General features: G+C 36.5%; 1 protein-coding gene across 6 annotated transcripts in view; it reads right to left on the bottom strand.

Moving 5' to 3' along the window:
* Window positions 1-27,461, bottom strand: part of TRPM3 (transient receptor potential cation channel subfamily M member 3) — a 463,193-nt gene that overhangs the window by 124,733 nt on the left and 310,999 nt on the right. For all 6 annotated transcript variants that reach the window (XM_069777358.1, XM_069777355.1, XM_069777356.1 and 3 more), the window contains exons 2-6: window positions 22,570-22,649; window positions 21,703-21,907; window positions 13,475-13,688; window positions 10,363-10,487; window positions 1,479-1,650 (exon numbers count right to left, since the gene is read on the bottom strand). In XM_069777358.1, coding sequence (XP_069633459.1) covers window positions 1,479-1,650; window positions 10,363-10,487; window positions 13,475-13,688; window positions 21,703-21,907; window positions 22,570-22,649 — 796 coding nt within the window. The remainder of the gene's footprint in view (window positions 1-1,478; window positions 1,651-10,362; window positions 10,488-13,474; window positions 13,689-21,702; window positions 21,908-22,569; window positions 22,650-27,461) is intronic.

Here is a 27,461-nt window from a genome sequence, read left to right as displayed (position 1 = left end):
CACACACTGCTTAGGATGCACACACATTTGTGCATACCTACACACTGGTCTCTGAGAAAAAGCAATATATATTCTGATATCATAAAAACAATAATCCTGTAGTACATGTAGTTCAGGCATTGGTGTTGAAAAGTGTAAGTAGCACACCACTTTAATTTAAGCACAGACTATACTCATCATACAGAAAGCTTTATCAAGCACAACCAACACGCTAGTTTATGTTCATCCCATTGGGCCTGCCTGTAATACATTATCTGATGTCTGAGAGCTTAAATGTGTTTCCGAGTCTCATTCCAGTTTCAAGTGTCTATATCACAAAAACTGTCACTCTTCCTGGCCTTAAAATTGTATGTTTATAGACAGTTGTCAGCAGAAAGGCTGGGCATATGAGCACTTTTGAAAAATGAGTTCTGTTTTTATTCCTAAAGGTAGCTTATGCAGGTACAACACTGAGGTTTGTTTGTGAGACTAAAAGAATTCCTGCCCGGCTAATGTCCAAAGGAAGATTTCTTCCCTATATATGGGCTAGGTTCAATTTCTAGAGCTGATCCTTTTTTCATTTGATAGCACCAAGTTTCTAAAAAATAAATGGTTGTAAACAGAAGAAAAAAAAGTCCAAAATATCTAGAAAGAAATTAACACCCCATCTAAATTAAGCATCTGTACACTACAGAAACAGTAATACTGAGATATCACCTTTTATTTTATCCAAGCTTAATTAGGTGACTATTTGCTTTTCATTTTACATAGGAAAGTGGTACATGATTATAAAAGAAAAAAAAATTATAACTTTGAGAGAAAAACTGGGGCTTCAGTCTGATCATGGTATGGAATGTATCATCATGATTGTAAAAGATGAGGTGAAAGGACCATCTAACGTCATATTCTGCCTCTGGCTGTGGCTAATGACAGCTGCCTAGGAAAAACTAATAAACGTAGTGCAAACATGTAGTAACACCTCTATGGGATACTCTCTCTGCCTCTAAATATCAATGGCTCTGGGACTGCTTGACTTGTTCAGTCATCTTTCCTGCAACCATGCAGGATTTTATATACCTCTATACACCTCAGTCATCTCTCTTCCAACCTGTGAAGTCTTTAGCATAAAAAGCTCTCCCTTACTTTTTGTCACCCTTTCCTCTACCTTTACTAATTCCACCGTATTCTTTACAAAACAAAGGGGACCAGAACTGTATACAGTTTTAAGGAGATGGGGGTACCAAAGACTTGAACCTGAAGAGCCTTGACAAATACTGTTTGAACCTTATCAGAAACAAATTCAGCTATTTGTCCTGTACCCTTACCCAAAATCAAATTTTATTATTTTTGTTCACCATTATTTGCTTTTATTAGCTCATGCTCACCATTTTAGACAGTAGAACTGCTCCCCAAAATATACAGATCTTATTGCCTATTTAAACTCATAGTGTCTTCAATATATTGCAATTATAAGAAAAACCAAGCAAAATGTTACTCACTTGTATTTATCTTCTGAAGTGAAATGTGCTTTTCCAGCTGTCTACGAAGTTTCACCTCTGCTCCATATTTACCAGTAGTGCCATTGTCAGCCAAAATAAAATGAGAATGCATACTGTTGAGCACTGTCAACTTACTCATGGGATTGGACATTGTCTGGTATGGTCGGACCACCTGCATTTTAGAGACAGAGGAAAAAAAAGTACTAAACAGAAAAGACCCTTTGAATCAGTTATAAGATACCAGCTGACAAGATGATACAAAAGAAAAAAATCAAAACTGAAATATTGCACTCGAGCACTGCTGTGTTCTATGTGTAAATTAGAAAATAATCTTACCATTTAAACAACCTCTTGTGGCCACCTTTTGTAAACACCGACCTTTTAGACACAGACACTGCTTAAAGGGTTTTCCATGGTAATCTGTTTCAGTAGCATCAATGGCCACCGTTTCAGTGTTAAGTCCATCTAACGGTCAGTCCTCCAAAGGTCTGTGTTGGAAAAAACTGTTGGCACATTCTTAGCATAGTACAAAGGCAGTTGCCTGTATTCACAACAGCTTTAGAAAGTTTCCATTCAATGGGGAGTTGCTACACTTCAGTTGATTTGTTTTTGTCAGGAGAAACTCTTCTGCAGAGTAAATTGTTGCAGAGTTATCCCATTCATAGCCTGCAGACAGACCAAATAATAGCACTGGGCCACATTTGGCTGTCAGCTACTTTGGTGGGTCTCCAGTGACATATCTAAGACCGCACTGATGTGGCAAAAGAATTTGTACTGTGTCAAGGGATCCTGGCTGATCATTCGAAGACAATTCCTAGAATATTGTTCACTGTATTGTTTACATATGTCTTGTCTTTTTGGAAAGACAAAACTCCTGAAAATATGTAAAATGAAGTCCTAGCTGAAGAAATGCTGAAGTGACTTCTTACAAAACTCAGCTGGGCTATAGTTCATGTGCAAGGAATTTTCTTCACAGCTCTGGCACTGTTCACTTTGGAAATCTAACAAGAGCTTTTTAATGCACAAAAGTGTACACTCAAGTTTTGACAAAATACTTGCAGACAGAAATATATTAACTTATTAATTTCTTCCTAGGCTTCTCTCCCCTTTTTTTTTATTCTAAAGAGCTCTCTAACTGAGATGTAATTATAAATAATATGTGTTAGTAATACTTTGGCCAGAGATCTCTCTCTCTGTTATTTTCACTTGTGAATGCTTGCAGCACTTCGTGAACCCTTGGATGGCAAGGGGAAACCCACAGACTTCTTTTGCTATTATCAACTGTCACACAGAGGGTACTCTGTAAGCTGTTCATCCTGCAAAAGGGAGGAAATAGGTCTGAGAAGACCAAGAGGGCAGCTGGCCAGCAGCAAGGCAAGTGCACTCCACTGTGAGAACAGGTGATAGCTTTGGCTCAAGTTTCTCTTGTACCGTTTCTTTTGGTGCCCCATTCATAAAACATTTATTCTACCAGCTCATATAGCTTAACAAACAGCAATATACTGCTGGAACATGTTCATTAACTAGCTCTACAGACACAGAAACCATGCGTTCCATGCCACAGTCAGAAAGAAAAAGAAGGTTCTTCCTCACGTGCCTAAGAATCAAATAAAATCAAACTAAAACAGTTACAGGTATTTTAAACTGGTACCTGCCCCACCTCTTAATACATAGCAGGCACAGGCCAGCAAGATCTGAGAGAAGACGAATGACTTGAGCTGCCCTTTGGTTGTATGACTATGAGCTGCTGTGCATGCAATTCTACTGACAGCTTGTGCTTTGTCCCCGAGAGCCACAGCTCAAAAGTGTGTAATGGTGACAGCTTGATCTGCAGTTCTAATAAGCTGCAGCACCAAAGCCTCCACACATTGACTTAGTAATGCTGCCGCAGGGCAGATTAGAAAGCTCCCCTTTCATTCTGTGTCTGCCGTTTAGCTACAAGGTGAATCTTATGATTAATAAATTTTATAGATGTGAAAATGAGAATACAATTATTTTCAATCGAGCTGTTCACAGCATGCACAGTTCAACAGCTGAAATACTTTTTAAAAATAATAAATTGCACAAACCACACAGTCAGACTCTTTTCCTGATTAAAGGATGAGCAAATTCTTCAGGAAGGCAGGAAAATCCTAGGCATTGAGGCTATTTCTTTGAGGTGAACTGCTTTTACACAACGCTCAGCAGATTTTCAATTTTTCACTCTTACGCTTCCCATTCCTCTGTTCTTTTCAATCCCTTACATTTTACAGGCAAGTTAAAAGGTTGGGGAAACTTTGACTGCAATGTTTTCTCATCCTCCTTCTGCATTGAGAAGAGGGAATAATGTCGCCTTGCATCTTCCTCTGCAGAGCTGAAAGGAAGCATTTATGCTCAAGACAACCCCTCTAAATACAGGTTAATGAATGTGACAGCAGCCATGCTGTGAAGCAGTACTAAGGCTGCACGGGCTGAGGGCATTCTGTCAATAGGCGAGGTGTTGGGCTAACCAGATGCAGCCTTTGCATCCTGAGGTGGCAGCAGCTTGAATTAAAAGCACTGTTACACTCTGTTTACATTCCCTGTGGGCACATGACACTCAGCATAGGGACAGCACTAGAAAAATCGCTCAGGGTAACTCACCATGGACAATGAGCATGCATGCGCCATGTGATCCAATGCATGGACCTGAGCAGCCTAGGTGAAGGCTAGGTGAAAGGTGAAAGAACTTACAATAAACCTGGTGTGTTCAGAGTAGCACAGGAGAAGGAAAGAGACGCGTGCTTTGCTTCTCAAAAAGTAGTAGCTGTTGTTCAAATTAAGCCTTCTCTGCAGCCTCACTGTTCTGGGGTACACCAGGGAATAGAGTAGTTGCTGGTTTAATTTAAAGGATCCTGGAAGCATCATGGTCCAAATTCTCCCTATATGCTACAAATATGCCAGTCCCCAGCTTTGCCCCAGGCATGCTTCCCACCTTGTAGTTAGCAATAAGAGAGCTGAATCTCTTTTCCTTATGCCTTTCCTTAGAGTAATAATTATTTCCTGACGGAGCCTGCAAGGCGGACTGTGATACTTTGATATTCGATAAAAGTTACAGTGAAACAAACTTGTGAACTAACTATTTATAGTTATTTGTAATCCTTTTCCCCTCTAGCAATTCAATTTATTCTCAAAGAATAACATAATTCTGGAAGGATAACTGCAAAGTATCTACCAAACCCAAGTCAAAATTGGTAACAACAAATCCAACAACAATAAAGCAATATACACTTACTAATTAGTTGCCTGAGATTTGTAACTTTTATCATTTTTCTGAAACCTGCAGAAAATAATTAAATCAAAACATAATCTTTCTGACGCTGTCAAAACAAAGAAGTATGAGAGACGGAAGGAAGTAGTCTCATAGTATAAACTAACATTTTTCAGATTACTATGAAAGAAAGAAAAGGAAACATGTAGCCCATCTTGACAGTCTGATGTACCTGTTGTCTGGTATACACACACAGAGCAGGTAATATGAATGCTGGTCTTTCTGACAATACTCACCAGAACATGTTTTAAAGACCATGGTTTAAAGTGCTGAGTTCTGGCCACATACCTATCAAGTGTGACTGCTATATGATTTTTTTTCATATACATGAATGGTAAGGAGACACTAATTCTAAGGCAACGCTAATTCTTGAATGCACACTTTTTCTGGTTTGGATAATCTTTGGCAATCTCAGGGAGGTAGGTGGTATTCTGAAAATGAAGGGGACTTTGTACTGACAGAGTGAAGTCCTTTATAACAAAGAATTTACTGATGGGATCAGGGAGAAGAGAGTGGCCAGGAATTGGTGTGTTGATGAAAATAAGCCTTCCTCAGTTAGTTCAGCTGTAATATATAGCAAACAATTCCAGTTCTTTAAGCTTTAAGCTTTCCTCATTCCTTATGTTTTCTGCACCTCCTGTTTGCTCTTCCTTGACTTGTCTTATAACTAGACATTGGCCTCATGTGTGCCCAGTGCCATAAAAATGAATGATTCCCAAGGTCGTATATCAGTCCTGGTACTAAATTTCAGCATAATACTCATCCTTCTGAAACAGCATTGAGTTATGATGTAATTGAATTGTCAAATATTAATGACTACCTGGTGACCCATTAAAACATGGAAGGTCCCCATTTTTCCTGAAGAATTTGTCTAGTCTGTTATTGTCCAGGGATTTGGGGACGTTCATGCTAGCACCCGCTCCATGACAGGCTGACTTCTAACCTCTTTGTTGTGACCCTGACCTCCAAAGTGCATACAACCTTCCAGCTTTTAAATTTCCTCCCTATACCACCATCCAAATCAATGCTGAAAAAAGCTGAAGATATAACTGAGCAGGTAGAGCAAGACTGAAGAGTTCTGCTGTGAGTACCATTTGAGTATCCCGGAGAAAACTTTGTTGATGACATGTTGTTACCTTCAGTTATAGTTATAAAATTCAGCAACTGCACTAATATAAAAATTGGTAACTCTGAAACTGCAGTCTTTAATAGATCAGAAGCATTATCTAGAAACAGACTGACAAAGCCAGGCATTATTTTTTAACAAAAGAAGTATCTAAGGATATTTGTATTCAACTTATGTTTAGTACCATATAAATTTAGCTTTTATATAAAATGGGAAAATATTTGGTCCTTATTTTTATGATTTCAGCTGCATAAGAGAGTAGGTTTCAACTAGCAGTATATTAATTGCTTCAGTTTTATAAAATTTATTTTTTCTGAATATTCTGAGCAGCACAAAAGAACAAGTATCTTTTATTAGTGAAGTCCATAAAGAACATCTACAACTGCAATGATCGTGCTTTCAACATTTGAGTTCTAGGAAGTAAAAAATGTAATTTATTCTGGAACACAGAGTACATGAAAGGGGTATATATATATATAAAAACTAAAAAAATATATAACATATATGATATATAAAAATATTATATTATATATTATAGTATATATAAAGTTATCTATATTTGTATAATAAATATACTTTTATTATATAGATATAAATTTGCAGTGAGAAAGTAGTTTTCTTTCTGATAATATTTTTTGCTTTTATGTAGCACTTTTACCTGTTTATGGACAAGTCTACAAAGTTGGCTTATGTTTTTGGTTGTGCATTCTGCTGCATTAAATGATAAAAGCCGACCACTATTGCTTCCTTTTTACTGACTAAAGCCTTGTTAAAAAGAATGAGTATTTTACTTTTTCCAAAATTTCTGCTGAGCTTCAGTTTTGCCATACTCTAGTTGTTGAGCGTAACTGAAAGATCAAAGAAGTAAGGGAGAGAAACAGACTATAATCCACGGCTGTAACAGTACTCTAAGGGAGACAAATAAAACCCAAGAAATTTGGAGAGAATTTAGGAACTTCTCCTTAAATCAACCTGCTGGATCCACACATGGAAGGATTTATATAGCAGGCATGGAAGAGTGGGTGTCATGGGTTTTGTAGTGATTCAGCACAGCAGCACAGAAGCTCTATTTTAGTTTCAATTAGTTCAATAAAAAAAGTGTTGGTTATTTTTTTTTCCCTTATAACTTTAATTACTAAAAAGAATTCTATTTAAGTTATTTGGTTATATACTACAGCATCTTGAGCGATCAATGGCTTATCACAGTATGCTGGAAATGTCCTTTTCACTGGGTCACACAATGAAAGCATATTTTGATTTAAGTCTCAAATACTAGCTTCTTTGGACTAAAAATGCAACTTATTTGAATGATTTCATTGAGCAAAAGGCAAGTACTAAAATCAGTATTCTCTTTGTAATCCAGGCACTGTTCCTACTGAGGTGACTAAGAATTAAACCCAACTGAGGACTGAACAGTCTCCAAATGGAAAGAGGTGCATGCTCCAAAGACTCAGAAAGTGCACTCTTTTAAAAAGAAGAATGGCTCTGTATGTAGGAGAAACTTGTTTATAATCCAATTTTTTTACAAGACTGAGTAAGCCACCTTACTTTCTCAGTCTTCTGTCAGAAAATTGGACGTAAGGCAACTAACTACCCTTCCCTTGTACATTTTGTTTTTAAATTAGAATCTAAATGTGTTAAGAGGGGCACTATTTTCTGCTATATTGCTTTTACAGTACTGGAGTGAGACAAGTCTCTTAGGGCTCTTTAACCATCACAGTATAACAAATAGCAAACAGTAATAATTTTCTTAACTTGGCCAGTTCTCTTTATGGCTCTGAGGAAAGCCCTTTGGATTCCCAAGACCTGACTGATTTGGATGGACTGGTAAATGTAATAAAACACCTCGGCTTTGACTTCAAGATCCATACAAGCCAGGCAAGGGCTGGAGCATTGGAAGATGCACAGCTCTGCTGAGCATGCCTGACTTACCACAAGGCACAGGGAGGCAACATGGACTGGGGCATGTGCAATAGCAATAACTCCCCTCCTCTCCCTCCCCCTCCCCAAATGCCATGACTAAGACAATTTTCTGTATCCATTTGGTGCTGGAAGGGTATGTTTTGACAACTCCTCAGTTCTGATCATAATTTAACTAGACATAGTGCATATAGGCATAAAGCCACATTGATGCCAGAATTCAACAGGCCTTTTACTATTGGTTGACTCCCCCTCCCCCCGCCCCCGGCATAATCCTTTGTGGCCTTTGTTTCTTGCTTAATGATGATGCATTTTACATGCTTATGGTACTATTTATAATTCCCCTTCTTGGTTCATTTCACAGCATTCACCTCTAATGAGCCAGTCAATACAATGCTTTGATTTTCAAAAAGCTTCCTCACCAAATGATTCTAAAGAAACTGCACACATTGGGTAAGAGGGAAAGTCCTTTGAGGGATTAGTAACTGGGGAAAGCTGAGGGGAAGGGATTGAAAACAGTAAGAAGGAAAAATTAATTTTTGCGAAGACTGAGTGTTACTAAGATGATTTAGTGATATAAGTGGCCTACTACAGTTGTAAGGGATTTGGGGCTAATGACAGTGTGAAAAGCTTACAGATATTTCAGTGGCCTATGAAGAGTTAAAGAAAGTCTTCATAAAGCAGCCTCACTAGGCAATAAAATGGAATATGAAATTCAATATTGGTAAGCATAAAGCAGTATCATTACAGGTGCATTAGAGATGGATAAAACCTAAGTGCTTCAGCATTGCATCATGCCATTGATCAATCATTTTATGAAAATATTAGGGGCCAGGAGGTTCGGAGGAAAAGTTTCAATTTTGTCTGTCACAGATACATTTTGGAACTATTTTGTCCTCAGTGATGACCCTGTAATTGTAATCTTACTGATATAACTGTGGCTGCATTAAAGGAAGACTTTACCCAAATTAGTTGTCTTTACTGTTTTTTAAACTTCTGTCACTTTCTGTCTTATGATCAGACTAAGTATTAACCTTTTTTGATATGCCAGCAAGCTTTTTTTTTTTAAATTAACATACAACTTCTTGGTTTCCTGTTAAATTTGAAGCATATTTAGAGGAAAAATTCTCTTAAAGAAATAAGAAATCAGGGAGGGCTGTTCCAGTTAGCTGGAACAGCTCGGAAACCAACTTCTTTCTTTAGCTCTTTCTGGGGAAGAAGGCTCCAGAGCCTCTTTAACAGGTGGTGACTAGCTGAGAACAGAGGTAGGTAAGTTTCCAACAGGTGGAAATAACTAATTCAGGAATAACAATGGCTCAAAATTAATGACTAATTTGATGTTCTTTCTTGCCTGCTTTCTTCTTAGAATGCTTCCAGAACTCCATGCACAGTCCGTAAAGACTGCATATTTGAACTTGAAGTGTATATTACACTTTAACAAGACGCACCTTGTCTTTGTGATTAGCTGTTTCTGCTAGTCACCTTATACAGTACATCTCAGAAGAGTTCACTAGTGGCTCAGAATTACTGCTGCAGAGTCCCATCCTGCTTGTTTGTATGTATTGGTAACCCTATTATACAAGTGCTGGTGGTATTAGAGTACAAAACCCCGTGCTAGTACAATTCCCCCTAATGGCTACATGTTAATAGTGAATTGCAATGAATTCCAGTTGGAACAATTTCTTCATACTCATTGTAATTCCTTCTGACCTAACTGATAATTGAATCTTCTTCCCCTCCCCAACTTGCTAATGGACAAACATACAAAGAAGAATAGTTTAGAGTAATGTAGACAGAAAAAAATGTTCATTAGGCAGAATGAAGACTATATCTCTTCTCTACTCAAAGCTAGCTGATTCTCAGGCAGATTGCTTGGGTATGGACCAGAGGTGAGGTAGAAAAAGGGCTCACAAAAAACTTCAGGTAACACATAACCAGTGTAAGTAAATATACATGTATTTAAAATTGGGGGTTTAATCTTTCTGAGTGACAGTATAGGTTTAAAAGAGAAGAGTGATATGAAAGAGTACAAGAGACACCTACTCTGCCCTTCAGAAGGTGACTGAAGCAATGATTCTTTGAGGTCTGATCTTATGTCCAATATACTTATAAGACTCTTCACAGTTCAAGTAATAAAAACGTATAGGACGGAATGTATTATAAGGGGGACCGTCTGCAATTCTGAATTTAACCAATGCATCATAGTATTGTTTCAAAATAAACCAGACTTCAAGCTTTGCAGTCAGTGTTTTCTTAGGCACTTCTCAGGGTTCATAGTGTTCTAAGGATGAAACTTGAAGATATTTTCAAGAATAGCATTTAATGAAATTTCTTTATCATTTACTTTTAAGGAACATACAGTGCAGGAAATTATATTGTTGCCCTGTCAAAACTGCTATCAACCATAATGGAAATCCTGTGTATTTATTGATTTTTTGCTCCAGACATTAGTTCTATGAGGAATTGTTAAGTGAGGGATGGAGAGGAAAGGAAAAATAACTGGAATATTTATATATATTGGAGTTGATCTATGTCCATATAGGGCTTACATCTTTGCCAATCAGATCCTCTTGATTTTCCACAATCCCCCAGGGAGCTATACCGATGGTGCAGATCTTCCCTCGAGATTTTGAGGCATGATCTTTCAGTGCATCTCCAACATGCCGAATGACTCCTGGGAAAGAAACAGCATAAAATAGAAATTCATAATTATGTCCTTTGTATTCATTATGGTATGGATTTAGTATAGAATTCTTTTTTAGGGAACACCTATGCATATACCTACAATTAAGTACAGCTATGAATATATTCCTATTGATTATTATTACAGTAGAACTGTAAGTCCATTTTATGAAATTTAAAAAATATTAAGTAGCAAGAAAAAAAACTATATAGCTCTAGAAATAAGAATGGAAATGTTGACAGCTGACTGTAACTTGTTTATCTGCACTTGTATTCACAAACATATGTGCATGCAAGCATTTGTATCCTTCCCAAGCATAGAAAGAAGCACAGGAATTACTGCCCCACCAAGCCCCCCCAAAAGTGTAGCTTGCACACAAATGTTCCCTTCTGTCTGAATAAAGGACAGCAATGTGAAAACATCATTACATTACTCTGTGGTGAGCTATTCTACCATATTTTCTGAACCAATTCAGTCACCTGAGATAGCTTCCAGCAGAGTATTAGAAAACCTGCTGGGGATCAGTGAGAAAACAGAAATTAGCACAGAGAGAATGGCTGCTCCCCAGCTCTCTTCCACGTGCTTTCTGGTAACGCTCCTTGTATGCTTTAGGCCAACTTTGTCCGTGTTTCTGTGGATCTCTGTGCAGACGACAAGTGCCATTCCTCTTTCCTTTTCATAAAACAGTTTCTTTACCTGCGTATCAATAACTTTTTATGATGTGGCTGCACTGAAGCAGACCTGTGGATTTGCTGCAGTTGTTATCTGTTACTCAGTTTCTGTGTTTGCTTCTTGTCCAGAATCCACAATTTCAAGATGACTGGATTGGAATTGCAACAGTCACACAATAGATGTGATTTTAGCCATAGTTTTTCTGCACTGTAAATGAACCATGTAAGAAAACCCCCCACAACCTAACAAATCCCCTGAGTCTTGGAGTCTAATTTCCTTCCTGTGGTGGAAAATGAAAAAAACCCCTGTACCTGCAATCAGCTATGAATTAAGCTGTGATCCAGCAACCCAAAGGATTCAAAGCAGTAAATCCATCCAGACTGCAAAAACTTCTGCTATGTAGAATAATCAACTTTCAGCATGACACGAATATTCAGAACAACTTGTTTAAGTCATTTAACAGTCCTGGTTATAGCCAGGTATGCATCATCCTTGTTGCATCACTGACTCTCAGTCCAACAGTGGTATTTCAGGACTTTTTCAGTTATACTTTTCCTTAAGAGTAGTCTGATTTAAAAATTCATTATCAACAGAACAGACTGTACTCAGAAATTCTCAATTTGTACAATTTCACATAGAGATAAGACACTTAATTTTCATCTACACAGTTTGAAAACCTAGCCCTGGAGCAATCAACTGCTTTGCTCCAGAAATCAAAACAGCAATGAGAGTTAACTGATAATGCAGAACTGCTTCTGGATTATATTTTTAAAATAATACACAGCAACTTGAACTTCTTTGTTATGTCTAGGTAATTTTTTGATACAGGAAAAAAAATCCTTTTCAACAGTAATTATGTTGACTTTCCTGGTTCATTTGTATTGTTTTGGCATTTGTAACCTGGATGATTTGAAAACTGGTATGAAGCAGCCATGCACTTACCAAATGCAAATGTTATAGTCAGTTCTTCTTTACTAAATTTCTGTAGTTTGATTCCTACAGTTCCTGTGGTAATCCACTGCAACGAGTGTACAATATCTACAGTTTTCTAATGTGTTTTTAACTTAAAATTTATATCTGTCTTTGCCATCATCACTACAAAAGTATCTGGCAAATAACGTAACTATTATCATGACAGTACACAGGTCAACATCGAAACAATTTTTTTTCCTTGATCTGCAGAGATGTGAGGGATATTACATACATGTGAGTCTGTCTATTTATCTAACACTTCAGAAGTTATGCCTCTTTGCTATTTATATTGCTGCTGTGATAAAATTGATTATTGTTTTAAATTTGATGTGCTCTGGAAACTAAAAAGTCTAAGACTCCTATTAAGCATTCATATTCAAATATGTAGGAGTTGATCCACAATGCACTAAAATTAATGCATGATAGAGTGATTACAAAGTTATCCATAGACAGTAAGAGGACACACTCTGTGGGATTACTAGAATAATAAATTATAGCTTTGTTACTGCAGCAAATGACAGTGATGTAAGAATTTACAAGTACATGTCCTAGGTCAAAACTTTTTGCATTTCTCTCTAGCAGAACTCTTTGACTTTCCCCTGACTGTCTCCTTTCTGCCTCCTTCAGGAAGGGTAACTGGGAGGCCACTGCCCAACATTTTTTATCTGGAGAACTATGTTTTGTAGCTTATTCCCAAAACCTACATGCCATCTCCTAGCAGAGCTGGGCCAGCTGTTATCTTGGGTCATTAGGAAACCCATATGGTGTGTTCCAGATGTTCTGAACTTCGAATAGAAATGGAAATGTTATTGCTCTTGCTGGAGGGGTAATAGAAAAAAATTAGGTCAAGCTGCCTACAAGAAAGGAAAAAGTGACACTTATTCATGATAAAGTTTACCACCATGTCCACAAAACAGAAACTTTTTTCCTTTCATAGTTCACATCATCTTATAAGATAAAATAAAGGTCTTTTCTGGATGAAAATGTTTTCCATTTTATGTAATAAGAGTTTGACTTCTTTGGTTTCTGGTTAGTAGTCCCTCCCTGTAGCTTAGTGTTGATCTTATAAAGTCTTCACTGGCAATATACTAATATAATTGCCTCACAGGAGGCTTTATTTTCAGCTCCCCAGTGTGCTTTTCATGCTTTAGCAAACCTTTTATTCCCTGGTAGCTGCCAAGCTGGTATGAACTTGGCATTTTCTTGTTTGCACATAGTACAGCCAACACTAATAAAATAAAACATGGAATGGCTTCTTAATCTCATCAGTCCTAGTTTTTTACTGTGATGAAATCTCCTAGATGCCACTGTGCTTTCATTTCAATTGCTGTTACCTGTGTTTACTCCTCCAGTGAATATCCACGCTCCAGTTGTCATAGCAGCCTTAATGAGGCCTTTTCCAAAGACTTGCTTGAGTTTTGGCTGAAGTTCAAAATTCTGAAGGCCCCCGTGCACAGAGATGAGAAGTTTAGGGAGCTCGAGCTGCCACTCTTTGGTCATCAGATGCAGAAGAAGGTCAGGCTTTGTGTCAAAAGACACACGTACATACTGCAGAAATAAGAGCAGTAGTAGAGAAAAAAAGATTGGTTATACTCACTGGTTCCTAATACATACGATCTATGCCCAATAGATCACTGAAAAAAGGCAACCTTTATGACAAAAGCACTAACTAATTGCTAACTTGATCATTTTTTGAAAGTTAGAAAACTAGGAAACTAGGAATAACGGAACACTTGCAATTCACAGGATGGGCAATTTTCCTTTATTTAGGACATTAAGTCATTAATTGTTTCAATATGCTTAGCAAGGCTTGAAAGATAAATGTCTTTAATCTACGGCTGCAAAAACTGGAGAAAAATTTAAATGGTCTGCCAAAGATGACCTAGGTAGTCAGAGTCACAACTGTGCGCTCACTCATATCTTATTTTCAAGTTAATGAAATCAAACTCTCAAAAGGTAGGACTAACAGAAACAAGCTCGGTTGTGCAAGCAGACATAAGCTTAAACTGAGCAAGGCTACTAAGCAGGTACTTTTCAGATGAATGAATGACTTACAGACTGATTTGTATAGATTCATGAATTTGCCTAACAGGACACAAGACCCTAAAAGTGCTTTGAAACTCATTTATACACTTCCAGCTCTTGGCTCTTCTGTGCTACATCACATCTGCAGCATTTTGCCCCAAGGGAGGTCATGCCCATCTGCGTGTGCTCAAAGACAACAACTGCCTTCAAAATTTCTACAGCACTACCATGTCATACACACACCTGTCCCTTCCTGACAAGCCTGGCTTTCTAGGCTGTTTCTCCTGCTCTTTCTGTTGCTGATGTACGAAGGGTTTCACAAAGCCCGTAACAGGGCAGATGATACTTTTTTGAATTCTAGTTGCATAGCAGAAACAGGCTGTAAGAGGGTAAAATTCTTTCTATAGCTGGTAAGATCTGGGAGGACCTTCTTAACTGAATAAAACGGGTTATAGAAAGCCACTTATCTATCAAACTTCTGATTGAATCAATGCATATAGAATTACTTCAGCAGACTTTCCCTTGACAGGTTGTCAGCACAGCCATCAGGTGTATAACACAGGCTCCCTTGCTTTCAGTCAGAGGAATGCCTAGTTCTAACTTATTTATTGTAACATACCAGGTAGAATAATATCCACATATACTATGTAATCATTTTGTCCCTTTTTAACATGTCTAATCAGTATTTCTTGCCAAAATGTTGTTCTTTTTTAGTAAATTATATGACAGTAAAGTGGACTTCTTTCTAGTTGAGCAAGAAATAAGGACTTTTTCCAGAAGACATTGCTAATAGACAGGTTTCTTTGCAAGACTGGGTTGTTGCACAGTGAATAACCATTCTTAACATTTCTGAAAGCAGAAGCCCATTTGGGCAAATAGTCACAGGAAAGCAAGGGGGCACAGCCAAACTGAAAGCTGAGCAAGAACTTTGGAATGCACATTCACTCCAGTGCATCAGTAATGTTCTCTGCAGCAGCCAGGCAAATTCATGACAGCTAATGGACAAAGAACATACAATATTCATGTCTGACAAGAGCATAATGTACCCTTGAGCTTATACATACATGAACTGCATTCTCAGTAGCTACCCATTCAATTTTCTGTATCGGTGCTGAGAAAATCTTGCATGGCACCTGATCCCACTGACCAGATGGTGAAGCTAATAATTTTGATTTGAATTCGAGGGCTGTCAAAGTTTTAAGACATCAGAGGGGTTGTAAGGAAATTGATCCTTACTCCCTTTGCTCTGCCCTTAGAGAGAGCTGAGGTTGCAAAGGGCAATGCCTTGTTAACACGGCAGGCATTAATAGATAGACAACTTCCTTCAAAGGGCCTACATGAAACCTCTGCTGGTCAAACTATAGAGATTATGTTTTGGGATCACTGGTACCTTAGTCTGGTTTTTGGTGAAGAAGGACTGGGAGTTTTAAGAAGATAATTAATTCATATTAGTAATGGCCATACAAACTTGTTGAAAACAGAGGCCACTGCATCATCCAGGATGATATTAAGATGAAAGCAGAAATGGCATCAGATATGTATTATCTAATTCAGCCAGTGACCATTTTTTTTATTCTTTAGCATTGTTTTATACCGCAGAATGTGTGACTTCACCACCTTCTTAAGCCTATGTATTAACTGGCTAAAATCTCTTTCATTTTCTTATCCACTAAGACCTCTGAATTTCAATAAATATAAATCTAAATAGTGAATCACAAAGAAGAAATATTTTCTTACATTTATTTGAAAAGTAGACAACTTTTATTACAAACAACTGCTTGTTCTTTATACTGCAGGCAAATCCCCTCTATATTTATGATAAGAATTCATTTTGCTTTATAAAGAGGAAATGTAAGCAAAAATAAATCTGAGAGTTTTTTTCACATAAATTAAAATTTAAATCATCATGGATAAGCTTTACTGGTTTAGAAGTTTTTTGAGAAGGGCAATGGCAACAAACATGATTTTTCTTCTGTGCATAGACCTTAATTTTTATGACTGTCTGATTCATTTTTGCTCTTACAGAGGCCATTTTCAGTTTGATATGCTTGGGATTACTCTTTTGCCATTACTTAACATGTTAACTAGTAAGTACAAGAGAATTCTTTTGTCATCACTTTCAAAGTATGCATTAAATTATGAATAAACACTTATAAGGCCATTTTTGTCCATATTAAAAATTCATTTCTTTCAATCTTGTAGCAGAATATTCAGCCTTTTCAGTTTTTGTTTAGAATCTTAATGAGTATTTCTGCTATTCCTGAATTCTTTTGCTATAGCCTCCAGAGGCAGATTTAAAATTTAAATGTATATCTAAGCTAAACCACTGCTCTGTTACCCTGAAATTCTATGTCTGGTGTATCTGTCAGCTGTAGAAGTGATCAGTTCTAATGGCAAATGATTTAATCCCTTCTTTATGGAGTGGTGTATGGATAGGATGCAAGACTTCAGTTGTTATCTGTCAGCAGAGCAGGGAAAGATAGGAAGCAAAAGTACAGTTTTGAACCAAAAAACCTACGGACTGACCTGACTGACATCAGCATAACACTGTGAAATGGTAAATCATCAGGTTCAAGCTGTCATGCCCATCTGATCCCTAAACTAGCATAGAAGTAGTCAGCAAGGGTGCCATTTGACACCAATAGTTGTTTTGCCTTTTTATCAAGTCGTTTCCTGAAAAATAACTGTGCCCATCATCAGTCAAACAACCAGATGCTTGCAAGTTGGACTCCAAGCTCCTAGGGCAAAAGTCAAAGTTCCTAAGTGGTAAAATTACTACTCTGTTACTCAAACACAGCTGTGTCATTAAAGTATGTGGTGAATGACTGCAGATGAGAGTCTCAGTGAAAAAAATAGAGAGATTCAGAATTTTGTTGTATGTCTTCAAAGAAAATATCTTCAGAACATTTTGTGATCTTCAGTCTAAATTTGCTCCTTTATTTCTCTTTGATGCATGCAGGTACTGGGTGGCTATTTCACCTACCTTAAATAATATTCCATCACTGCAGACACTTCTTCAAGCTAAAGACTGATTCCCTCAAAGTGTGATTTTCACATACAAAATAGGCCTGATATAATTCTCACTAAATTCAACAGAAAAACTGTCACTTAGAGTGAAACCGGACTGGTTCCTTTTAAGTTATTCTTCTTCTTAACTTCTTAACACATCATCGCAGTTCTGTTAAACAGTGGAAGGACACTCATTGATTTTAATGGGCTTTGAATAGACGTTGTTCCATGTTATTTCCCCTTTTTCTCCACGTAGGACACCATCTTTTAAATTCTGTAAATGTTCTTTAAGTATTAATTTACTGTAACAAAAATAACATTTGCTGCCTTTTTCATGGTTTATGCAAATTACAGGATTAAGTCTCTTTTCCCTCAAGAGCACTGATGGCTTTTAAGATCCTTTTTACACAGATTTGATAAAACTCAATATATTTTAAAAGCAGAAAGATACCTTTTTATATGGCTGATTTACAAATATCCTCAATAAAGTATGATGTTTTGAGGATCTGAATTATAGAAAGTCTAAGAAACTGGTTGTGTACATTGGAATTCTACTGATGTTCTTTCATGTTTCCACGCACCATAAAAAACAGTAAGCTTAACACACTGAAGTAAACTTTATTTCATCTACAGCTGCAAACATGTTAGCTTTTTATTGTGCATATTAAATGTATCATTGGATGCATTCTGTTAGGAGGAATGTATTTAATTCACTAAAGCTTTTCAAACAGCCATCTTCCACCTAAGCTTGAAAAACCATGCTCAAAGCAATTTCAGTTCTGTGAAGAGTGGTCTTTTAAAAAAGGTTGATATGGAATCCAAGCACACCAATTAATGAAAGAATGCTAAGGGCTTTTCTTGTGTGTGGAAGGGCAGATAATAAATTAAAAATATTGGTTTAATTTGGTCATGAGTTCAGTGCAAAATGCATCACAGCTAGATTGGCTTAATTGGTCCACTAATGACAAGAATCTATTTTGAAATTGTTCAGAATATTGCTCATAATTGGAATGGAATCACTTACATTAGTTTCATAATTGCTCTTATAGTTAGGGTAATAAATTGCCAGTATATAGTTACATGAACTCATCCATGTTATTTCTTAAACTACTAAGAGCCAACTGATATAAACAGATCACATTTTATTAATTTTCCTACCTTTTTTAATCCACTGATTTATTGCAAAAGCTCTTAATAAAGTTTACGTATTTCTTTTTACAGCTGTCAAAATTGAAAAGCTGCCATAAAAACAATGTAAATGTGAACAGCAAAACTGTTAAATGTGTTTCTTAAACATTAACGAGATGAGCCACTTGTAAAGAAAACATGATAGATAGAGATCTAAAAACCACAGTGGTGCAGGATCATCTGTGGCTACATGAAGACTGAAAAAAAGGCCTCTTTAGTAACTGATCTTGTTAACCTATCTGTTCTAATCTTGGCTATATGTTTCTATACAGTCTGCTGCACCTTCAGCTATTCACATTATTGATTTAAGTACTTTAGTGTAGACCCACTACACTCAATGGTACTAGCAAACTTCATGCTGTTTGAGAATTTTTATTCTATGTAGCTATGCAAATGAAATTAATGGCACAGTCAGTTCTATTGGCAATGCGTAAACCTACAATAATCTTTTCCGTTTTTTTCCAAATCCACGTGTTCTATTATAATTTCAGTGTAATTTTCATTTCCACAGCTAAAGATGCCACTGTTAATTGTCTGGTGGCAACTGATATAATATTATATCACTGCATTTGTAACTTGCAAATATACATGCAAAGTATACATACATTTACTAGCAAGTTTGTATATATATTATTAAAATCTAATTATGTTACTTCCAGTGGAGGAAATAATTATCTATCAGTCTTACATGCACTAAACTGTTCCATTAATTAACTACCAGCTTCCCCAATTATAAATCTAAGGTTATGGTTTCCATTAATAAACCCCATTTCATTCCTTGTAGCCTGATTCAGAAAAATTTACCCATTTTGCTGTTAGCACAGACCCAGACAATACTACTCCGTTCTGTGTTTCCCCTGCTTAATAATATTAATGAGTGGGCATCCATTTCAATATATAAAGTAAGGAACAGGTAGTGAATTTTATGCCCAATTCTTCCACTGAGGCTTTCCTTGATGTTGGTCAGCTTGCTATATCTTGCTGCTTTACAGGGTTATTCTATGAGCCAACAGGCACAATATTAACGTACCGTGACTGTCAGCAAAAATCAGCCTTTATGCTATAGTGATATTTCACATCCGGTAGCTAGAAAATAACTAAGCAGCATATTTTTAGAAAAGAACAAACAACAAACAAACCGTAAAACAACATTTGGGGCTGGAAATATGACCATGAGGACACCTGCATAATGTTTTCAGTGACAAACACACCATAGTATAACAAAGCTCTTAAATTTTTTTCCATTTAAAAAAATGCACAATTTTATGTAAAATTATGGTTATGTAAACTTCCTTATTTGTGTTTTGGTCATATGAAAGATGTTTTTCTCATTGGTGGCAACAAAGCAGGACATCCATTAAAGAGATACTTAGTGAATTGTTTAATTTGAAGCACTTTTCCCACTAGTGGGATGATTGAATTTCTGGAGCTTTTATAGACTTATTTAATTCATGAAGAATTTGGTTGTTCCCATGTTTTGGGTGGGGTTTAATGACTACAAATAGATGGCAGATACAACTACCTTCCCGACTCTAGTACTGTCAAAACAAATCCAGAATTTTTCCAGCAATAAATGTTTTGTCTGTATTCATCCCTAAATTTTCACTTGTTATTTAGTTCTCTCAGATTTTTAACCCCTTTTTGTCTTCTTTTTTCTAAACCCTTCATGATTTCTTTCCTGACTGCACTCTGTGACAGGATTTTTCTTTCCTTCATCTTGACTTCCAATTTTATCTCCACAGTTCCACTTCAAGTATATTTCTTTGAGCACACAGCATATACCTTGGAGCATCTCCTGTTCTCTTGTGGCACTGTGCCAACACACCAGAACACCAACAAATACCAGAACTCCTTTAAAGAAATTGGTATCAATAGCTTCCCTAAACCCTTCATCATTTCTTGGGCTGCCCAAGATTACTTCTTTTCTGGGCAGGGCCATTTATTGCTTTATAGTGATCTCCAAGGACATCAGTCAAAAAGCTGTAGTGATTACCTTTTCTCATAAAGATAGACTTAATGCAAAAGATCCATATACGGTTAATAGCATGATGGTTACTATATCTCTTGAATCTTTCTCAGTTTTGGTGAAAAGCATTCTGATTTGTTCCCACTCCTTGTGAAGATACCAACAGCACAGTTTGGTTCATTTCAGTGCTGAGGGAGGTGTCAATTTATTCACACCAAACAAATGTTATTTATTGAATCAAAGTCTTTCTCCAGCAATGATCTTGCAGATTTTTAGGTGATTGGTTATCAACTGAACACAAGGCATCTGTGATACTCTCAGAGAAATGACCTAATTTTCTATCGGTTTCTTGGTGCAACAGCATCTTCTGGTTTCTGCCAAAAGAAGACATCCATCTGCGTGAATGGAACCATCCTCTCAAGTAATCATTCCATCTCCAGCACCTATGTGTCCACCTGAGGAAAATATCTGGCTCTTGCTAGCATAGTACCTGAGCTCTTCATTGTCTCTAATCCATCTAGTATCATGACAGATCTGAGAAACCTGTTGGGAAGAATTCAGGCAAAGAAGATGGTATGGGTTGCTGGGCAGGTTATTCTGCAGAGCACCCAGGAGTCCTCCTTCTGCCCTCACTGCTGCCCAAAGCAGTGTCTTGGCTGCAATGTGCTAGGTACATACTCATCTTTCATTCCCAAAGTCCCAGGTTCTGCAGTTTAGATAGAGCCAGAGACATTCTTCCTTTTATGTAATGCCACATAGAAGAAATACATGCATGGGTTAGTGTGCGTGCTGGAAACATCTCTCCAACTTAGTGGAGCAATACCTTCAGATTAATACACTTTGGTATTGCTCCATAGCATTGTATTATGGTTAAGTGACTTGCTCAAGGAAATCTGTAGCAGAATAGGGATTTCCCAGTTCCTAGCTTAGACACTCACTGGGCCTCTTGTTTCATTGAATGATGAACCAATAAGTCTAACTGGTCTATCCTCTGATATATGTCTGGATGAATATTAAAAGAAAGTTGGTATATTTCAAATTTGTCAGCCCTGCACGCACACTCAGCAATTGGACACCATAGTTGAATTCTAAAGTTATTCAGAAAAAGAGGGACGGCTAGCTACTGGAAGAAAATTGAGATAGCACTTTAGCACGTCTTCGGTCTTCATAAAGGTAGCCCCTCTTACACTGCACTCCAGCTTTTACAGTTAATTATGTTCACCAATTCTTTGGGACATGATACATAAAAACATTTGTTACGGTCTTACACTAAATAATACTTTAAAATAAAGTTAAGAAAGAATGTTGTTCATTCTTTGTGAATGCCTTTTTTGAGCTAGCAACATTATTAATCTAAGAGAAAAACATGGTTACCATGGCTTTATTGGAGTGGCCTCCTCCTTGGAACTCAATGGTTCCAAAAGCGTCCGTCGGGCTGAGCTGCGTGTGCTTGCTGATGGACCACTTCTCCGACTGGATGTCATTGCGAGTGAGCCTGCTTTCATTTTTCTCATTCTGAATAACGGAGATGCTTGGAGTCAGTCCAACATGTTGTCCTATTAGACGTCCACAGCAACACCTATGACATTAAACAAATGGAAAACTTGAGTCATGTGTATACATAAACCAAACAGGGGAACAATCCTAAATGGCCTACAAATCTTCCAAAAAAACCCTTTTCAACTCTGCTGACCAGTTTCCTGCTATCTGAAGCCTCTACTTGTGGAAGCAACACAGTATAGATATTACCTTTTCTTTCTATGATCTTGTTTACTTTGGACTCTCCTGTATTTTAAGAAAATCATGCTTTGTTCTAAATATGTACAAAATGAACTTAAAGAACATTTTCTACTGTCTTCAGATGACATCAGGCTAAATAATCAGCTTTTGCATGGACTAGCACATATTTTAAGTTGGTAGTTCACTGCAATTATTTTCTTTTGACAGTATTGTGTATCATGCATCCAGTTTAGGTAAATATTCAAGGCACTGAATATTGAACTAAAGAGATAAGGAACTTAAACATCGATGCTGATCCACTTTTGAGTTATCTTTTTTTTGGATGAAGTAAGTTTTGAATTGTGCCTATAGGAATCTACCACTCTAGGTATAATTCAACCACCTTCTGATCAAATAAGTCTTTACAAACTATTTATATCCATATACGTATGTATGCACACACATATATAGACATTTTCTTGTAATTGAGTTTCATTTTTCATACAAGTAGGATGCAATTACCTATGGGGGTCTTTGGTGCTGGGTATGATATGAACACATTCTCTCTTGTAAAACGCTCTTTCTATCCATGATTTCTGTGCCTAAAAAAGAGAAAGGAAATGCCGTGAGCTCTGTTTGCTTATTAAACACAACTTACAGTACAACTGAAGAGAAACTTCAAACACAAAAGAAAACTTCAACTTTGCAGATACGCAGTGCACATTTTGCAAAGAGCATTTTCCATTAGAACTATGGTTCCCTTCTACAGCTAAGCACCCAACACAAGCTCCTAAGATTATGTTCATATTCACTAGCCAGATGACTTTGATGCTGTCCTCTGTATTCTCATAGCAGGAATCACTGGAGAAGAATTAATTCAAACTCTAAAGCTTTCTGCATGGAGAGAAAAAACACACCTATACATTAAAAATACTTAAAAAAAAATCTATTTCCATTTCAGTGATACAACTAAGTCAGCTCTAATTAAAAAATAATCTCAGAAACTAGAAAAAAAATCTCACCATAAAACTTATAACACCGTGATTCCAATGCAATTTTTAATATAAGTACTGAGAGTGCCGTTTAACATGGAGCCAGAAAATACAGTTTCATATGTGGGTATCTTAATGGAAAAAAAAAAAAAAAAAAAGGAAGATCTGTTTCTGAAATGAGACACAAAAAACTCTGATACATTGAGTCAGATCACTAGCTGATGTAACCTCTAAAACTGACTGAGTTCAATGAAGCTATGCCTGTTCATAACATTCAAGATCTTCCCTCACGTATTCACAGGAAAACAAATAACTTCCATCAGCATAGTCTTAATTTTCAGATACACAAGAGATCTTTTTTAAAAGAAAGATAGATGGGTAGGAAAGGAAAAAGACAACAAACAAGAGAGTTTCAGAGCTCTGAAATCCTTTTAATTATCTAGACAGTCCTCACTCCATATAATATGAATTCTAGGAAGCTCTCTAAAAGTCTCCCCCAGAAAGAACTCAATTTTTTCGTTTAATAAGAAGATGAGTTGAAACTTTCCTTTAAAAATTCATTTCAAACAGAAAAATTTTATAAAATGTATTTAAGTATTAAAATTACCTATTTAATTGCACAGCATAGACAGAACAATAAACTATGAACTATGACAAAGTTACCTGAGAGTTAAATAATGCAAAATGAGCTTTAGATAACTGAAAGGAAATCTGAGCATCTTACCTCTATAAAAAGAGAAAATACAAAATTGCCTTTATAACATTACCTAACTGACTAAAGTTATCTCTTACTATGTGAGGTTAGATAGTAACCTATCTAAGTATTACCTTTACTAACTAATGTTACCTTACTAACTATCTAATGTTAGCTTTTTGTCAACTCAGTCTGCATCCTGTTTTTCATGTTTAAACCCAGAAAGCTGTGTTTCTGGGACTTTTGAAAATCATTGTGAACTGTGGAAATTTCTTGGAGTCAATGAATGTTACTAGCATAAAATACCATAATAAGAATTTCTAGCTACATTCATTACTTATCACTCTCAGTACATAAAAAGTTATTATTTTGCCTTTTTCACAGAAGATAATAACTTATTGGATATAGTGGTCACTCATGTTACAATATTTTATCTTTGCTCTACTTGCATTTTTATTTGAAAAATCTGCTAGACTTCATATTTTGTAGGAGTGGCAGACACCCTAACATGACTTTTACAGTCAGGAAGAAGAAAAATCTATTAAAAGCATTAAAACTTTTACTTACTATAGTAAGTACTTACTGTACTGTACTTACTGTAGCAAACAGTTGGTATGTTACAGAATGTGGGGCAAGGTTTGTTTCATGTTTAAGCAAAGGACAGTTAAATACAAATTCTGAAAAATCTAAAAAAAAGTTTTACATTACATAGGATGGACTACCTTGAAATTCTAATATATTATAACTTCTAAATGCTTACAAGCCTATGATGCACGCAATAATAATAATAATAATAATAATTACCATCATCATCACAACATTGTATATTATACAGTCAAATCAGCTTAGAAGTCTAGTGCATCTTGAATAATTTCTCAATTTAGTAGTCTTTTCAGGCAAAGAAAGGCTTTTTATAAACTAACTTTCTAGAACTGTCAAGGCATCCAGAGTGAACTTTACAAACTTCATTCGATCCTTTTACTGCAGTACTTTTGAAGCTATACTAGGTGGGAAAATTAGGGTTTTTCTTTTTGTTGAGTTTTGTAGAGAAAGAAAGGAAGTTACAATTATTATTCATGTATTGCAGTGCTAACATTTGACATTACATATTTTATGGACCTCACATGCTTGAAATTTCTCCCCTTCAATCTCCAATAGTACACAAGTTTTCCATATTGCCTTAAGAAGACGCACACTGATACAAAGCTGCAGATTTATAAATCCCCTTTGTTGTATATATATATATATAGTAAATTTTTGACAAAAAAGGAGCACTTATAGAATAATGCCAGTTTTATCTTCATGCTTGCTTGCTTTACCACTAAATACATGCCTGCAATACCCTTTATCTTCTCTAGAAAGTGTGAAAAGATTTTATAAGCCAACTTTTCTTCATGGCATCCCAAACCAGCTCCTATTCCAGTGCTTACGTAGCATATGATTATCATTCATGTTGCCAAGACTTCCTAAAAATATCCTTCATTAAATTTCATAAATTTTGCGTACTCTTCTGCAAACAATTTACCTTGGTGAATTCACTTACTACACAGACCTAATCTGTCTTTTCTGAAAATGGCCGCTAATTCAATTTCTCTAAACCTCGAGATCCAATAGAAAAAGTGCCAGAACAAGTACTTCACTGAAAAATTTTTCTTTAGGTATACAAGCAGGCTTTCAAAAACCAAGAAACTGAAATTTAAAATTTGTTTTCCGACTCTTTTTCATACTGTCTTTGCAAGTAGAAAAGAAACCCAGCTGTGTTAAATATAAAAATTTGCATTTGAATTTTCATCATACTTCTTCAAATGTAATATTGCAAAAATAAGAGTCTGATTTAAAAAGTCGTTTATTCACATCAGGAAGAAAGACTTCCCAGCTTTTAGATCTCAGACAATATACTATCCTACCCAACAGAGTCATAATGCCACAGTACACTATTTACTCATTTCATAATTCCTTGTCCTTCCAAAGCAAAAACATCTGTTTTCATTGCCCTGTGCCAGTTATCCTTCTGTGACAGAGATGATTTGCAATCAAATACAGGGTTCAGAGTTATAATAAATTATGTTACTTGCCATAGAGTCTTCATAACAAAATTAGAATAACTTGAGGAAATCAACACATTCATAACAAAACAGTCTGCATTAAAGTCTTCTTTATAATGTGAATTAATAAAGTAATAAAAAATTTAGAAAAGTATAGCAAAGTATTTTCAGGACTAATAGAGCAAGAAGCTTATCTTCTCTTTCTCTTATTTCATAAATACTCCTTCAGTATTAATTCATAAGACAATGTGAAGTCCACAGTGAATTCCTAAAGTACATGCCATACTTATACTTGGATTTAGTTTACTCATAGCTTAGATTTCCAGGTTAAGTCTCTCTCTTTATCAACCTAGCTGCAAAATCCCACCAAGAACACTTTTTCTCCTTCTTCTTTACCTGAGCATCAAACTCGGCGTTTTAGTCTGTCCCGGAGCAAACTCTGCTGTTCATGTTTCCCTGCTGCTGGTCATCACTAATAACATGTTTGCGACCGCCCCCTGAACAAGGCACTCGGTCCATCCGCCGCGCAGAGATGTGAGAGTCAGCGAAGCCCTTGCACCCATTAGCTGCTTGGAATATGCTGCTGTGGGATTAGCCTCATTAAGGGTTCAGTGGACACTCACCCGCAGCCCCACAACACTGCTTGGTTTGAACATCTAATCTGACGCCAAAAGAAAAACAAATCCCCTGAGAGCTTGGATGTAACTGGCACAAGCCTTGACGAGCTTTTTTTCCTCCCTCTTCTTTCCTCGTTAGAGAGAGAGCTTGTGAAAGTGTGATAGGGTGCTCTGAGTTCTTAAGTTCAACCCCAGAAAACAAATCCTTCAAAAGAAACAGTGTACTAAACTGGAATGAACCTGAGCACACAAGAGAGATTGTTAGTCTCCGAAGAATGAAACCAGTGTGTTTATTGGGTAACTGCGAGAAATCTATACACAGTTGAAATATATTGCAATTAATCAACAATGGCACTTTTCCAGAGAAGCTGGGGTTTTTCACTCTTTCTCACCACAGTTGCTGTACTGTAGTGAATGTAACTTTTCAGAAAGTCATAAACATAAACCTTTGTCTTTCACAAACAAGCAGCTGCATTGTTTTCAGCTTAATTAAAAGTTAGTAACATAAAACACAACTTGAATGTTTACAAATTTGGGTACTACTTCTTTACTGTACCCTCTTGATATCAACACTGAGGAACAACCTTTTGATATGAATAACACTTAAATTTTTTTAGTACATAGCAATTATATATGTTCAATTACTTACTTCAAGCGTCTTCCAAGTATAAAATACTTTTACTCTTCCTCCCCCCTGCCAAGTTTGGATGAATTTCTCTCTACTCCTACATATGCATGCATACCCTCCTTTACTTTTCAATAAGCCTGCATCTAATGCATGGAAAACATTCTATCCACCCTTGGCACTGACGAATACACAAGCACTAAACTATTCTGCATGTACATTAGCTTTGATGGGCCCAGGATGGGCAAGGCTGAGCATATGCATCAAGTTCTAAACTTCTTACACACATCTTGAGAAGTGTCTGCTAGACTGGCTAATCCATCAGACACTTTTTCTCTCTTAGTTCCCTGAGTTTTTTGTGTAAAATACATACATGTATTTTGTATGTAATGTATATATGAAGTATGTACATATACACACTCTGTATGCATATATATACAC

The sequence above is a fragment of the Haliaeetus albicilla genome, chromosome Z, assembly GCF_947461875.1.
Source record: "Haliaeetus albicilla chromosome Z, bHalAlb1.1, whole genome shotgun sequence".
Lineage (NCBI taxonomy): Eukaryota > Metazoa > Chordata > Aves > Accipitriformes > Accipitridae > Haliaeetus > Haliaeetus albicilla.
This window is presented reverse-complemented; position numbering and strand designations above follow the sequence as displayed.